Source organism: Gossypium hirsutum, chromosome D07 (genome assembly GCF_007990345.1).
Source record: "Gossypium hirsutum isolate 1008001.06 chromosome D07, Gossypium_hirsutum_v2.1, whole genome shotgun sequence".
Classification (NCBI taxonomy): Eukaryota; Viridiplantae; Streptophyta; class Magnoliopsida; order Malvales; family Malvaceae; genus Gossypium; species Gossypium hirsutum.
Window position 1 is genome coordinate 54,961,080 of NC_053443.1, and position 13,247 is coordinate 54,974,326.

Sequence of the window (13,247 nt, forward strand, 5' to 3'; positions counted from 1 at the left end):
CTGCAATAGTTCCATCACAGAGCTAAAACTTTGATCCAAACTTGAAAGAAAAAAAAGTCACAAACGAGCAAGGCTTCAAGTTGAGCTCTACTAACTCTAGTTTCACTGTGCCACCAAGGTTTCATGGGATCTTCCGTGTGCATTCATCACGGGCTTAGATGCACAGCTCCTCTCAACTAGTTATAGTATTCTTTCTCAAACTTGTTAGATTAGAAAGTTGTTGATTTATTTGGAGCATGTTACTATGAGTATCCTCCACTCACTCTATCACTAAGATAATGCACTTGCATTACAGGCTGCGTGGTATGAGAAAAGACGATCTAAATATCCATGATTTAAAAAGTAGACAATATTTGAAGATTTGTACTTTCATCATTATATTCATATAGAGAGGTTGAACATAAATATAACTAAAAAAAGACACTAAAATATTTCTTGTAGATGTACAATTTTACTGGAAATGTTCCCTTATTGTGCATTGAAGCGAGTTGCTTAAGCACTTGCCAAGGTTCCTTGATGAAATTGTGTGGGAATTGTATCAATTTCGCTAGGCGCTGCACATTCATCTCCATCTTCCTCCGTTTCCCATAGGAAACTAGCATAAGCTGCATGCACATGGCTGTAAAAAAAAAGAGTCCCATAAATGAAAGCTTTCAAGCATACAAATTAAGAAACAAGAATGAAGGAAAAGCGCATTATGATTACCTATCTTGAGGAGAGACTTGAACTGCTCGTTCGAAGTAGCTTGAAGCTCTTTCTTCATCACGATGTAGCTCCCACACTAACTTTGCATATTGTGACAGTGTTTCGCCGTCTTTGGGATCTACTAAAATGGCTCGACTGTAATATTCTTCTGCTCCTTGAAGGTCTCTCTTTGACTGTTGAAAATGCTCAGTGATTATAAAAGAAAGAAGATGAAAAGGTCAATTGACTGTAAACTAGTAATGAAAACTCTCACCTGATACAAAAACTGAGCATAGTTCCCCAAAAACAAAGGGTTCCCAGGATTTTCCTCCACCATCCTCTTGTAATACTCCTCAACTTCATGGTTATCGCCACCATCTCCGTTTTTGCCTCCCGAGTTAAACTCACCACCGCCACCGCCACCGCCACCGCCACCACCCCAACCGCCACCACTGCCGCCACTGATACCGCCATCCGTGGTTGTCCCAATCCCAAGCCCTCTCGGAAGAAACATTTCTTGACCCACACCAACATATTCTTTAACCTGCTCTTTCAACAATACATTCTCCATGCTGATAGCGTTGAATCCATGGCTACCACTGGCAGCCATTACCCTTTCTTCATTTTCGTTCAACACCTCTTCCTCTTCCTCGAAATCACTCTCTTCTTCTTCTTCTTCATCTTCTTCCTCACACCTTGCGCCCGATTTATAAAACGAAAAGGAAGGGATGGTTTGCAACATCAAGCACTTGTTGTTGTGCCTCGCAGAAAACTTCTTAGGTTGGTTCCGCTCGTAGAATTCATCATTGCCATCGCAAGCAGCATGGGCGAGCCCTTCCAAGTTCCCTTCAGATTGAGCCCGACGAAACCCTTTAAGCTCAAAATCAGAAAACTGATCAACAACAGAAGGAGATACCGGGGATGAGCCACAATAAACTACAGTAGAGAGGTGGACGGAGCCTGGAGAAGGATGAAACGAGAGCCTGTTATGGTGGGTGTGACCATGAAAAGAGCTCGACGGGTAATGCCTAAAGGGGCTGCTGGTTTCATAGTAATGATTGTTGTTGCTGGGACTATCAGCAGCTATAGAGGATACCAGAGATCCAAGAACTGGTGTTGAAGAACTTCTCAAAAGCATTCTTTCTGTTTTTTTTTTTCTTTGGTGATGGTGCTTCTGTGGTGGTTGTTTGCTGCTTTGGGATGTTAAATTCTGTGAACAAATTAAATAGAGTGGGTGAAAAACTAAAATATCTTGTCTAAAAAACAAGCCAAAATGAATGAATTAGACATGCTCTTTTTGAGTTTGAAGAAAGACAGCAGCCTCTAAATAATTTCAGGAAAAGAAATGCAAAAATATTAACAAATTATTGGTTCCTCGCATAAGAAAGAGGAAGCAAAAATAGGAAATGAACATGCAGCTTCCTGTTTGGTTAATTAGAATTTGATAGGGGTCTAATTCTGCTTTCACTCCCTCCGTGCTTCAAACATTTGAAATTTGATCATTCTACTTTTAATTTTAGGAATTTTAGTTCTTCTACTCTTTTGATTTAATAATTAAAGCCCCAATTGGTAACATCGTCAAAAGAATTTTTAAATTGGATTATTTGGAAATTTTAAAATTAAAATAGTTAATATTACACACGTGATAAATCAAATAAGCAAATAAAAATATTGTGTCTACGTTATTAGATTCTCAATTATGAATTTGAAATTTTAAGGTTCTTACTCACTATTCCAAAGAATAGAGTAAAAGTCGATATTGCCTGTTTTATTTACACGGCTTTCTTGTAGCTTTGAATTCATCATATGATATTATTATTGAGAAAGGTAATCACGAATCCCAAACATGAAGAATAAAAAAATTACATAATCTAATTGAATAGAACTCCCTTTTATGGTATTATCAAATTAACTTCAATTATTAAATTATTGAAATTAAAAGTAAGGAAATTAAATTTGAAATATGTAAAGAATATAGGGATTGAAAGTATAATTAGATTTTTTTATAGGAAGGTTAAAATTAATTTTCCCAATAAAGTTCATAATCATTTGTGTGGTGGAGGTTAGCTTTCGATTTGATCTTTATAAAGGAGAAAAACTGAAAAACATCAAGTTGTTCTTTTTTTGGTTTTTGAAGTCATTGAAGCTGTTAAAATAAAGGGGTAATATTACTTTTAGCCCCTGAACTTGGCAAGTAAGTCCATGTTAAACTTTGAATTTTTCTTTTTATCCATTTTTGACCTTAAGCCCATTCGATTAATTACCGTGAAAAAAAATGGGGATAATGTAACTTTTAGCCCCTGAACTTGACAACTAGCTTCACTTTGGTATTTGTACTATTTTTTTTTTCATTTTGGCACTTTAACTTGACAACTAAATCCATCTTGATCCCTGAACTAAAAAATTCTAAATGTTTGGTGATCTGACACATATGAAATTGTGCCACATTATCACTTCGAAAAAAAATTAAATGATGATGTGGTACAATCTCATAGTGTCATATTCAATGTTTTAATAATCAAACTAATGGTTGAACAAGTTAGACCATTAGTTCTCGATTCAACCAATTCGACCATTAGATCAACAATAATTAAAAATTCATAAAAATATAAAAAAAAAGGTAATATCGGTTTTATATTTAATGTTTACAATCTCAAAGTGTCATATTCAGTGTTTTAATAACCAAAGTGATGATTTAACAAGTTAGACCACCAGTTCTTGATTCAATCAGTTCAATCAATTTAACCGTCGAACCAATAATAATTAAATAAATAAATAATCATAAAATCTATTAAAAAATTAAATCGATTTTATATTTTTTCAACTTATTTTAGATTTTTATGAATTTTTAATTATCTATTTAATTATTGCTAGTCTGACGATCGAACCAGTTGAATCGAAAACTGGTGGTTTAACTTGTTCAATTATCAGTTCGGTTATTAAAATATTGAATGTGACACTTTCCGATTGTATCACATTATCATCTAAACATTTATTTTATTTTTTAAACTCAAAGTGTCATATCATTAAACTTTTAGATTTTTCAAGTTCAGGATCAAAATAAATCTAGTTGTCAAGTTTAAATACCAGAGTAAATAAAAAAATACAAGTACAAAAGTAAACTTAGTTATCAAGTTTAGGGACCAATATGGACCTATTTATCAAGTTCATAGGTCAAAAGTTATATTATCTCTATTTTTTTCACGCTCGGCTAAATGAATAATGATTTTCAAGTTTAAAGTTTAAAAGTTAAAATAAATTAAAAAAAATTCAAGGGCCAAGGGCGAATGGCCAAAAATTATATTATCCCAAAACAGAACTTAAAAAACAAAAAGGAAACGACGTAGGCATATAGCACAGCTAATTGCATCCGCATTGAAAATTCACAGCTGGTCCGGTATTAGAGACCAAACCCCAGATGTCCATGTAATGAACACGTTTTAACAACGTTAGACACGTGGAGTTTTGAGGTCTTTACTCGGATTCATTGCCGGTGATACACCTAATCATGCTCTGCAACCTTACAATAATGTAAGCAATTTGGACCTTTCCATTTTTGGAATCTTTCATCATTGTGGTCGCCATTTACTTTATCATTACATCTGTCGCCATCATTATTTACTTATCATCAATTTTATTTTTTGAATTATTACTTCTTAAACCTTCCCACTTAAAAAAAATCATTTAGATTTATTTAATTTAATGTTAACTATACTAACATGACAGTCCAAGTATCAGCAATTAATTAATTTTACAAATTAAAAATAATAACTTTTTACATATTTTTTTTATTTTTTATATATGTCGCATCAATAAAATTAATGAATGTTAATTTTTTATTATTTTTAGTTGATTTGATAAATAACATAAATTTATGAATTAAAAGAGACGAAAAATTAAATGAGAATTAAAATGATATTTTTTAAAATTAAAAGGTCAAATAAATCATGCTACTTTTATTTTATTTTATTTTATTTTTGTAAAAAAATATATGCAATAGAAACCATTCCTAGTATAAAAAGGAAAAGATTGAAGCACGATTTAATAAATACTTTTTCCTTTGGCATAAAATTAATTCTACATTATTTTACATCTTTTTATATAATTAATATTTTAACGTAATTTTTCTGTTTTAGAGTGACTTGACAAATAACACAAATTCAAAGGTTAAAAGATGTGAAAATTTAAATGAATTAAATTAACATTTTTATAAAGTTAAAAAATCCAAATAAATCGTTATGCCATTTAATCCTAAAATATATTTATTTTCTTTTAAATTTTGGCATATAAATTACCAATATATTGATATTATCTTTATGTATATATATAATGTTAATCTCATACACTTAATTTTTATTAACTACAAAAGCTATTTCAACATTATTATTATCATATTTAAAATAAAATTTTATTTATTTAATTAAAAAACTAGATTTTTATTACTTTTAATTTATATAATTGACTTTATAGATTTATAATTTTATTAACTAATAATATACCCTGTTATTTTTAAATATAAATTTTTGGAGATATAATCAGATTAATATACAATCACATTAAATAATATTCAATTAATATTACTTTTATTATTATCACATGATAATACTAATAAATTATTATTTTAATAATATAATTAATCATAAAAAGCATTTCCATCGACTTAAAAATCATTTTAAACTCATGCTTTTATATATTATAAAATTTTGAAAATATATAAAATTCCATTTTAATTGATATGATTAATTAATTTCTTTATTCTATTTTAATAAAATTAATTAAATGTAAGGTAAAAGATTATATTAATATTCAAATATTTTATTTTGAATAAGTACACCTATGTCTCTAAAAACATTATCTTATAAATATTTTAAACTTTTCAACGTACGGAATAATTATCCATAAATAAATATAATAATTAAAAATTATTATTTTCATGTATCCAATAATTTTCATTTCGATTTTACAATAAATTTCAATTAACTTTTGTTTGACAATTGTATTAAAAATAATTTAATCAATTACCCAAAAATTCAATGAATTTGGTTCAACCAATTTTTTGATAAATTTAGCCGGTTCAAATTCCCGGTTCAATGACGGTTCCATGCAATTCACTCAAAACCCAATCCAATAGCGTGAACTAGTACACCGGTCCATTCCCGATCCTAAATATTTAGTCCTGTAAGCTGAGAAAGAGTTAAGTCATCGATGATGATTGATGACTATGGCCCAACAGAATTTTCTTTCCATAAAAAACCGAGCAATTACAACAAATATATCAAATCATTAACAATTACATCCCAATTAGAGATCATTCAAAAATTCTTTTTCTGGAAACATGCTGAAATTTAGTTGACCAGTTGATAAAAAATGTCATGGATGATAACATCAAGGAAATTCACTTTTTTTTCCTTCACAGAACGTTGACCAGTTTAAGATTCCACAATCACATTAACATTGACCAGTTTAAGGCTCAACAGAAATTTACTTGTTTCCCATACGGTAAGTTCATTTTCATGGGAAAATAGGATAGCATATTAATGCCCAAAGCAGCACATTCAAATCAAATGACTAGTTTCTTAGAAAAGATAAACATTCATAACATACAACAAAACTTAGGCCATGGGCGCAAAATCAGTTAAAAATTAACACATGCATTCAGTTCACTCTTTGCCTTACGGATTAACAGGCAAAAATGGTATGGGAACTTACTGCTGTGATTGATGATGATGACCGGTATCTGAATCTTGTTCCATCTCTTCGGCGTCCTCAAAGCGTTGATCATTGATTTGAAGCTGCAAGTTTTTTGCAGAAATGAGACAATCCCAAGAAGCAAAGCAAAAACGGAAGTAGAAAATGTATATAACAAAAAAACAGATATATACATAAAACAAAATTTGCAGTTCCAAAAGTTTTATTTGATAAAGTTTGAAGCATTAGGATTTGCTAGTGTTGGCAAAATTAATTTACAGCCAAATAGGAATGAATTTCACAAATGTTCCAGCACCACGTAGAATGAACAGTAACTAGCATACCTCAAGAACACTGCTAGCTAGGTCATGGTGACCATTTGAATGACCGATTGTGTTTGTTGGATTCTGGGAGAAATGCCATTCCACATCATCACCAGCTGGAGATACAATATGTGATTAGAGATGTAAAGAGCATGCAAGCATATAAGGAAACCATTGAGAGAGGCAATCAAGAAGGTATTCGTGTTGTCTATCCCATACCTCCAGCTTCATCTTCCAACTGATCAGCACTAAAAATCCAATTATGTCCCTCTTCTTCTCCTTCTAAATAAGGTATAAACAAAAACAGTAAATCGCCATTCAGTCACTGAAAGAAAAAATGTCCATACAACAGAAAATACATTTCCTGATTTATAACTGGAACTCACCTTCAATAGGCTCCGGATTTAGTTCAGCGCACTCACAGAATACTTGAAAAAGAGTATCCACTTTTACAGAACATATACATAAGTCAGTATTCATTATCACTAAAGACAGAAACAACAAACTAAGAACTAGTAGAAGGAAAAACTGAATCATACACACATTGGTTAGCATCTGAAGGAATAAACCTTATCTCTCTGATCTTGGACAAATCTAAAACCTCGCTACATTCAGAATCCGAGTCCTCAGACTCATCTTCAACTTCATCAGCTTCAGTTTCAATCTTCAGACAAAAAGACCTTAATCAGAGAACATATAAAGGGACAAAAGAAGCATGCTAATATCAGACCAAAAATAGTTCAGGGCATAAAAGCTTTATAATGGAGGAAAAAGAAAGAGAAAGAGAGGGCTTCTTTACTACAAGCTACACTGAATATCCCCACTGAAAATACACAGAAGTAATGAGTAATGACAATGCATTCTAAAGTGTAAAATTGAAACTTTATTTATGATAAAAAGTTGGTATTCCTAAAGTATAATAGAGTTTTCTGTATTGTTTAACTTTTTTCCACCCAGAAATTTAAAAAAGCAAAATGAGATAATTAGATATTTGTTACAAAATTAGGCTGGCAGCTAAATCCCAAATTGAACTCAATACCTCTAAACATCATGTCAGTTTAAAACTAAAATAACTACCAAGATTTAAGATTTGGAGCCACTGCATTGCTTGATTCATCAGCCTGATTGTACGTATCAACAATCCATAATAAGTTCTATTTTCCTTTCTTTGCACTAAACAACCAAATTTAAACTAGTACCCAAGCTATCAACCAGCCACATAGAAACAAGATCATGTTGTTTTATCCATGAGCATGATTAACAAAAAACGTTATCAGAAAATCAAAGACCATAAAAAAGAAAAAAAGAAATTCGAAAAAAGAAAAGCATAAGAAAACCTGAGTGTAAATACAGGGAGAAGGGTAAGCCTCGGGGTCCCTTGAAACGGCGTGCAGCGACAGAGACAGGAAATAAACGGCGTAGCCCTTTTCTCTGTCCAATTCACTCAGCCAAATCACTTGCCTGGAACCGCCCAAACCAAAAAAAAATTTATGAATGGTCAGTTTAAATACCATTGAAATGATGATGATTACATGCAAGAATTAGAGTAAGAAGGTACCTGGTGGTTATGTAGAGAGTGCCCGGGGATTCTGGGGCACGGTCACCGACTGCAACGGAGACGGAAGGTTGGACGTGAACAAGCTCCTCACCGTTATCTGTATCGAGAATCGGCTCTCCGGACCCGTTTCCAGCTCTTGCCGTGAAGTGCCTGAGCCCTACCGCCATTATCTCTGATGGCTTTAGCTTAATGTGGGTTTTTCTAGGGTTTTCGCTTTGGTGGGGTGGAATTGAATAGTTTTAAGATTTAGGCTTCGTGGGCGATTGACTGTGGTGCGGTACGTTTAGCTTACTTTTTATCTCATGCTATAGTATTACTACAGTATTTAATCTCACCGCTACCACTGTTTTTACACTAACCGCAACTAAACGCACTGCCTATCCAAACTCACCCTTAAAGATTATCGGTGTAGCTTTATCGGTCGTTATATTAAAACGATTTTATGTTTTTAACCCCCTTGTATGCTATTTAATTTTTTCTTCTTCTACCCGTTTTAAAAATAAAAACATTTTCTTCTTCTAATAATTATTCCCTAAACTTTTACTTATTTTAGTCACCTGGCTTGAGGATATTCAAACTTTTCAAAAAAAATAATTAAACCCTTTTTTTTATACTAATTTGAGTATTTGACTTCTCAAAATACATTCAGAAGGCCTCAAACTTTTTCAAAAAAAAACAATTAAACTTCTATTTTCTTTTTATACTCAATTAGTTACTTGAACTGTCAGAATGCATCAAAAAAATCTTTTGACCATTAATTTTAACAATTGATCGTTAAAGTTAGTTACCCCTAATTTTTTTCAAATAAAGCTACCATGTGTTACAACCACGGCGTGACATATGACAAAAGAATTATAAAAAATAAAATTTAATGCAAGTTATAAAAAATTAAATTTTATAAAAAAAATATAAATGTTAGAAAAAAATTATAAAAAACGTAAAAGAAAATAAAAAATTGCAAAATTTATAAAAAAAATTATAAAAAAATTATAAAATGCATCAAAAAGACCTACAATCATTAACTTTAACCATTGACCGTTAAAGTTAATGACTCCTATTTTTTCAGTTAAAGCCATCATGTGCCGCAATACAGAATGACATGTGGCAAAAAATGATAAAAAATGAAAATCAATAAAAGATATAGAAATATTACAAATTATTTATTTTGGTATGATACTTTTTATAATTTTTTTTACGATTTTTATAATTTTTTTCTAATTTTTAAATATTTTTATATTTTTTACTAAAATTTAATAATTTTTAGATTGTAACATGTGGTGCCTTTAATTGAAAAAAGTTAGGGACGGTTAACTTTAATGATCAACTGTTAAAGTTAATGGTCAAATACATTTTTGGTGCATTTTGACAGTTTAAGTACCCAATTGAGTACAAAAAAAAAAGGAGCTTAATTGTTTTTTTTTTTTGAAAAAGTTTGAAGGCCTTTTTTATGCATTTTGAAAGTTATCCAACTGAGTGCAAAAAAAAGGGACTTAATTGCTATTTTTGAAAAAGTTTGAAAGTTTTTTACACCCTTAAGCCTTATAAAAATTTTCATTTTAATCAGTAAACTATTTAAATATATTTTTTAGTCGCTATGTGGTTAACTATTCCCTTATTTGTTTTAAAAACTAGGGATCTCGTACTTTACATTTTCATATTATTGAGTATTTACCTGAAATAGTATAAAAAAAGTGCTTCAAATCATTGTTATATGACTCGAACCTATTCTAAAAAACCTCGAGACATTTCAAATTGTTTGTTAACATAGACAAAATCATAAAAATCTTTGAAATTATTTCAATATTGAACCTTGAATATATAATAGTTCTAAATCAAATCTCTTCGGAAAAAAGATCTTTGGTAGCATGTTTCAATCCCTAACTATACACTTCACATGTTTCTAAAGATTCACATGGCATATCAAATGATACAAGTTTTGGATTTGAATGGTCACTCAACGATATGAGTGCTTTTGTTTTGGTCACCCAACTATAATTTTTTTCAATTTAGTCACTAAAGTTTTTGAAATTAGATTTTTTATTGGTCTAATAACAAATTTAGTTCTTAATATTTATACATTCTATCAATTTTGTCCTAATTCTAAAAAACCAATAAAGTTAGCCTAAGAATTCTTACTTTTCAGTTTTTTAATTTTCAGTCCTCACTACATGGTAATTGTTAAATTCATGAAGTTATGTTATTTCCCAAATCTGGCGTGACAAACATATTATCATATGTGTAATTCCATGTTAGCTTATTATTTTCACATATTATGTGCTAAAAATCTTGCTAATGGATTAATGACTAACATTTTGTGTCAACACAGAAATTTAAAATTTTGAAAAGTAAGGGGATTTAGAATGATCCAATTGGAGAATATAGACTAAATCTACAACTGTGCGCGTAGTACACAAATAGCAATTGAATTTAACTAAATAGATTTAACTGCTATTGTTTGAGTCGGGACTAATATTAAAATTTTGAAAAGTACATGGATTAAACTTGATCATTTCAAAAAGTAGACTAAAATTAATCAAATTAAAATATAATGACTAAATCTATAACTTTCATAAAATAAAGGGACTAATAGTAGAATTTAACGTTTAAAAAATACAACACAATAATATTTGGACCCAATATCTCAAAATACTTATTCCTCTGACTTTACTATTTCAACCAAAACCAAGTTTTGTTTTCCTATAAACTTCTTTTTATAAATTTGTTACTATCCACATAGTGTGCCACAATTTAATTTTTATTAATTATTTTTAAAATGTTACCACTATTTTTTTATCTATCTATCTATTGTATCTTTTATATTTATATCTAAACTTATACTAAATATTAGATAATTGACTGATTTGCTATCATTCATCAACTAAATCCCACTCAATTGAGAAATTACCAAAAGCACTTTCATTCTATAAATTAAGAAATATTATTTTGAAGATATAAATTACCAAAGTTTAGGAACAAAATTGAGAAAAGTTGTCAACAACTAAATGTTGTCCTATCACGTATAAAATTTATAAAAATCAATAATTAATGTGCCTTGAACCTAATACTAACATGGTTTCCAAAACGCTCAATTTTACCATTTCAATCAAAATATCTTTGTTTTATTTTTTTTTATTTTGTTGCGTAGTATGCTTTTCACCTAAAATCGTGATTGTGTTATAAATTGAAATACTAAATGTATTTACAAGTAATTACACTCAATTTTTTTTTTCTTTCATAGTATGTTTTCACCCAAAATCATGATTGTTCTATAAATTGAAATACTAAGTGCAATTACAAACAATTACACTCAAATTTAATTACTAAGTGGCTTTACAAACACTATCTAAGTGTCTAGAAGTGAATCTCCTAAGAATTTTTTTAGGCTTATAAGTCCAAAAAATCCTTAAAAAATCAATTAAGCACATTAAATATGCATCCAATTAAACCTTTTTGATCAAAATTAAATACAAACATTAAATCTATAATTTACACAAAATAAAATTTCTAATAACAAAATTTAATCTTAATAAATTTGAAATAAATAGGATATTATGATTATATCCAAATGAAGTGTAACATCTCTAACCCGAATCTGTCGCCGGAACAGGGTTACGGAGCATTACCGGAGTTCACAAATTAATTATTAAACATTTCATTTCATCTAGCATTCATATTAGAAACCAATCAAAATCATATATATTGTCCCTTAAACGAACCTTCAAGGTCCCAATTATGCATTAGAAACAAATAGGGACTAAGTCGAAAATTCAAAAAAAAATTTGGAAATATTTAAAATTTTCAATACTGCAGGGGTCACACGGTTTGGAGACACGCCCGTGTCTCAGGCTGTGTGGGCATTTGAAATCGAGACACACGGCCGTGTCTCAGCCCGTGTGAGTATATTGACTTGGGTCTCTGTTTTGTGTAAATTTAAGATACAGGAAACACATGGCCGTGTCATCTGGCCGTGCGTCACACACGGTTGAGAGACACAGGCGTGTGATTTAAAGTGTGATAAGATTAAATAATTTTGTTGGGATGATGGGATGCAGTGAAAGGAAACATGGTCAGATTTTATTCTTTATAGAGTTTAAGTATTTAGTGTATTTGATCAACATTTTTTGTGTTGATTAATGAAATTAAAAAATAAAAGAAAATGGTTTCACATAAAACTTATTTAGGATATGGTTAAGGAAATTAAAAGTTGCATTATTATTATTTTTAAAATTAAATAATAGAAGAATTAATTGTTTTTTAAAGGATAATACAAGAAAAAGAAAGCAACAAAAAAATAGTTTTTTTGCCGGTCGAGTTTTAACTTGATTAATATGTGCATTGTTATAAATACAGGAAGAGATGAGGTCGAGGGGCTATGGGATCAAAACCTATAATAAATAATGAGATTGTTAAAATCTTTTACAAAATTAAAGATAAAAAAATAAATGAATATATATCGATAAATACAAAGATAAATAAATTATTTATCTTAGATAAAAATAGAATGACTTATCTCCCATTAGAAATAATCACAATAATCTATATTATTTATAACAAATATCTCATTAATAATTTAAAATTTTAAATGATTACTATTTGATATATTAATGGAAGCGAATAATTATCAAGAAATTGAAATTCGAATAAATTTTTTAATTAATAGTAAATTAAATTATTAATTTTTTTGGTGAATTATAATAGGATGGCAAAGTCTTACCAGTAACACGACTAATATGACTCGAACCCAAACTATACTTGAGACGATGATCACCTTAACTATCAGGTCAACATATGAATTCAAATTAAATCAATAAATTTTCGAAGGGACCAATCTTTGAACTGAAAATGAAAATAGCATCAAATTGAACAATTACATGAAAAGAGGGGACAGAATACCCAAACAAAATAGTGTTTGTGTGGTCATAAAAATTATTTATTAATTAATTAATAATGTATGATTGGCAAATTGGAGAAACACACGTGTCCATTTATATAAC

General features: G+C 29.9%; 2 protein-coding genes across 4 annotated transcripts; both read right to left on the reverse strand.

Annotated features, from left to right (window-relative positions):
- Window positions 1-352: 352 nt before the first annotated feature.
- On the reverse strand, window positions 353-2,145 carry LOC107925714 (protein unc-80 homolog). Its single transcript, XM_016856434.2, has 3 exons — window positions 959-2,145; window positions 706-878; window positions 353-619 (listed from the first exon to the last, which is right to left on the reverse strand). The coding sequence occupies exons 1-3, from the start codon at window positions 1,820-1,822 to the stop codon at window positions 493-495; spliced, it is 1,164 nt and encodes a 387-aa protein (XP_016711923.2). The 5' UTR covers window positions 1,823-2,145; the 3' UTR covers window positions 353-492.
- Window positions 2,146-5,566: 3,421 nt separating this feature from the next.
- Window positions 5,567-8,513, reverse strand: LOC107937643 (chloride conductance regulatory protein ICln). 3 transcript variants are annotated; one of them, XM_016870572.2, is made up of 8 exons: window positions 8,254-8,513; window positions 8,033-8,156; window positions 7,239-7,359; window positions 7,082-7,141; window positions 6,915-6,977; window positions 6,717-6,811; window positions 6,394-6,476; window positions 5,567-5,867 (listed from the first exon to the last, which is right to left on the reverse strand). In XM_016870572.2, exons 1-8 carry the CDS (start codon window positions 8,418-8,420, stop codon window positions 5,855-5,857), a joined length of 726 nt encoding a protein of 241 aa, XP_016726061.1. In that variant the 5' UTR covers window positions 8,421-8,513; the 3' UTR covers window positions 5,567-5,854. The 3 variants fall into 3 exon arrangements, with proteins under 3 accessions (XP_016726061.1, XP_016726059.1, XP_016726060.1); XM_016870570.2 differs by having other exon boundaries at window positions 5,570-5,860; XM_016870571.2 differs by having other exon boundaries at window positions 5,782-5,860; window positions 6,717-6,808.
- Between the last annotated feature and the right edge of the window lie 4,734 nt (window positions 8,514-13,247).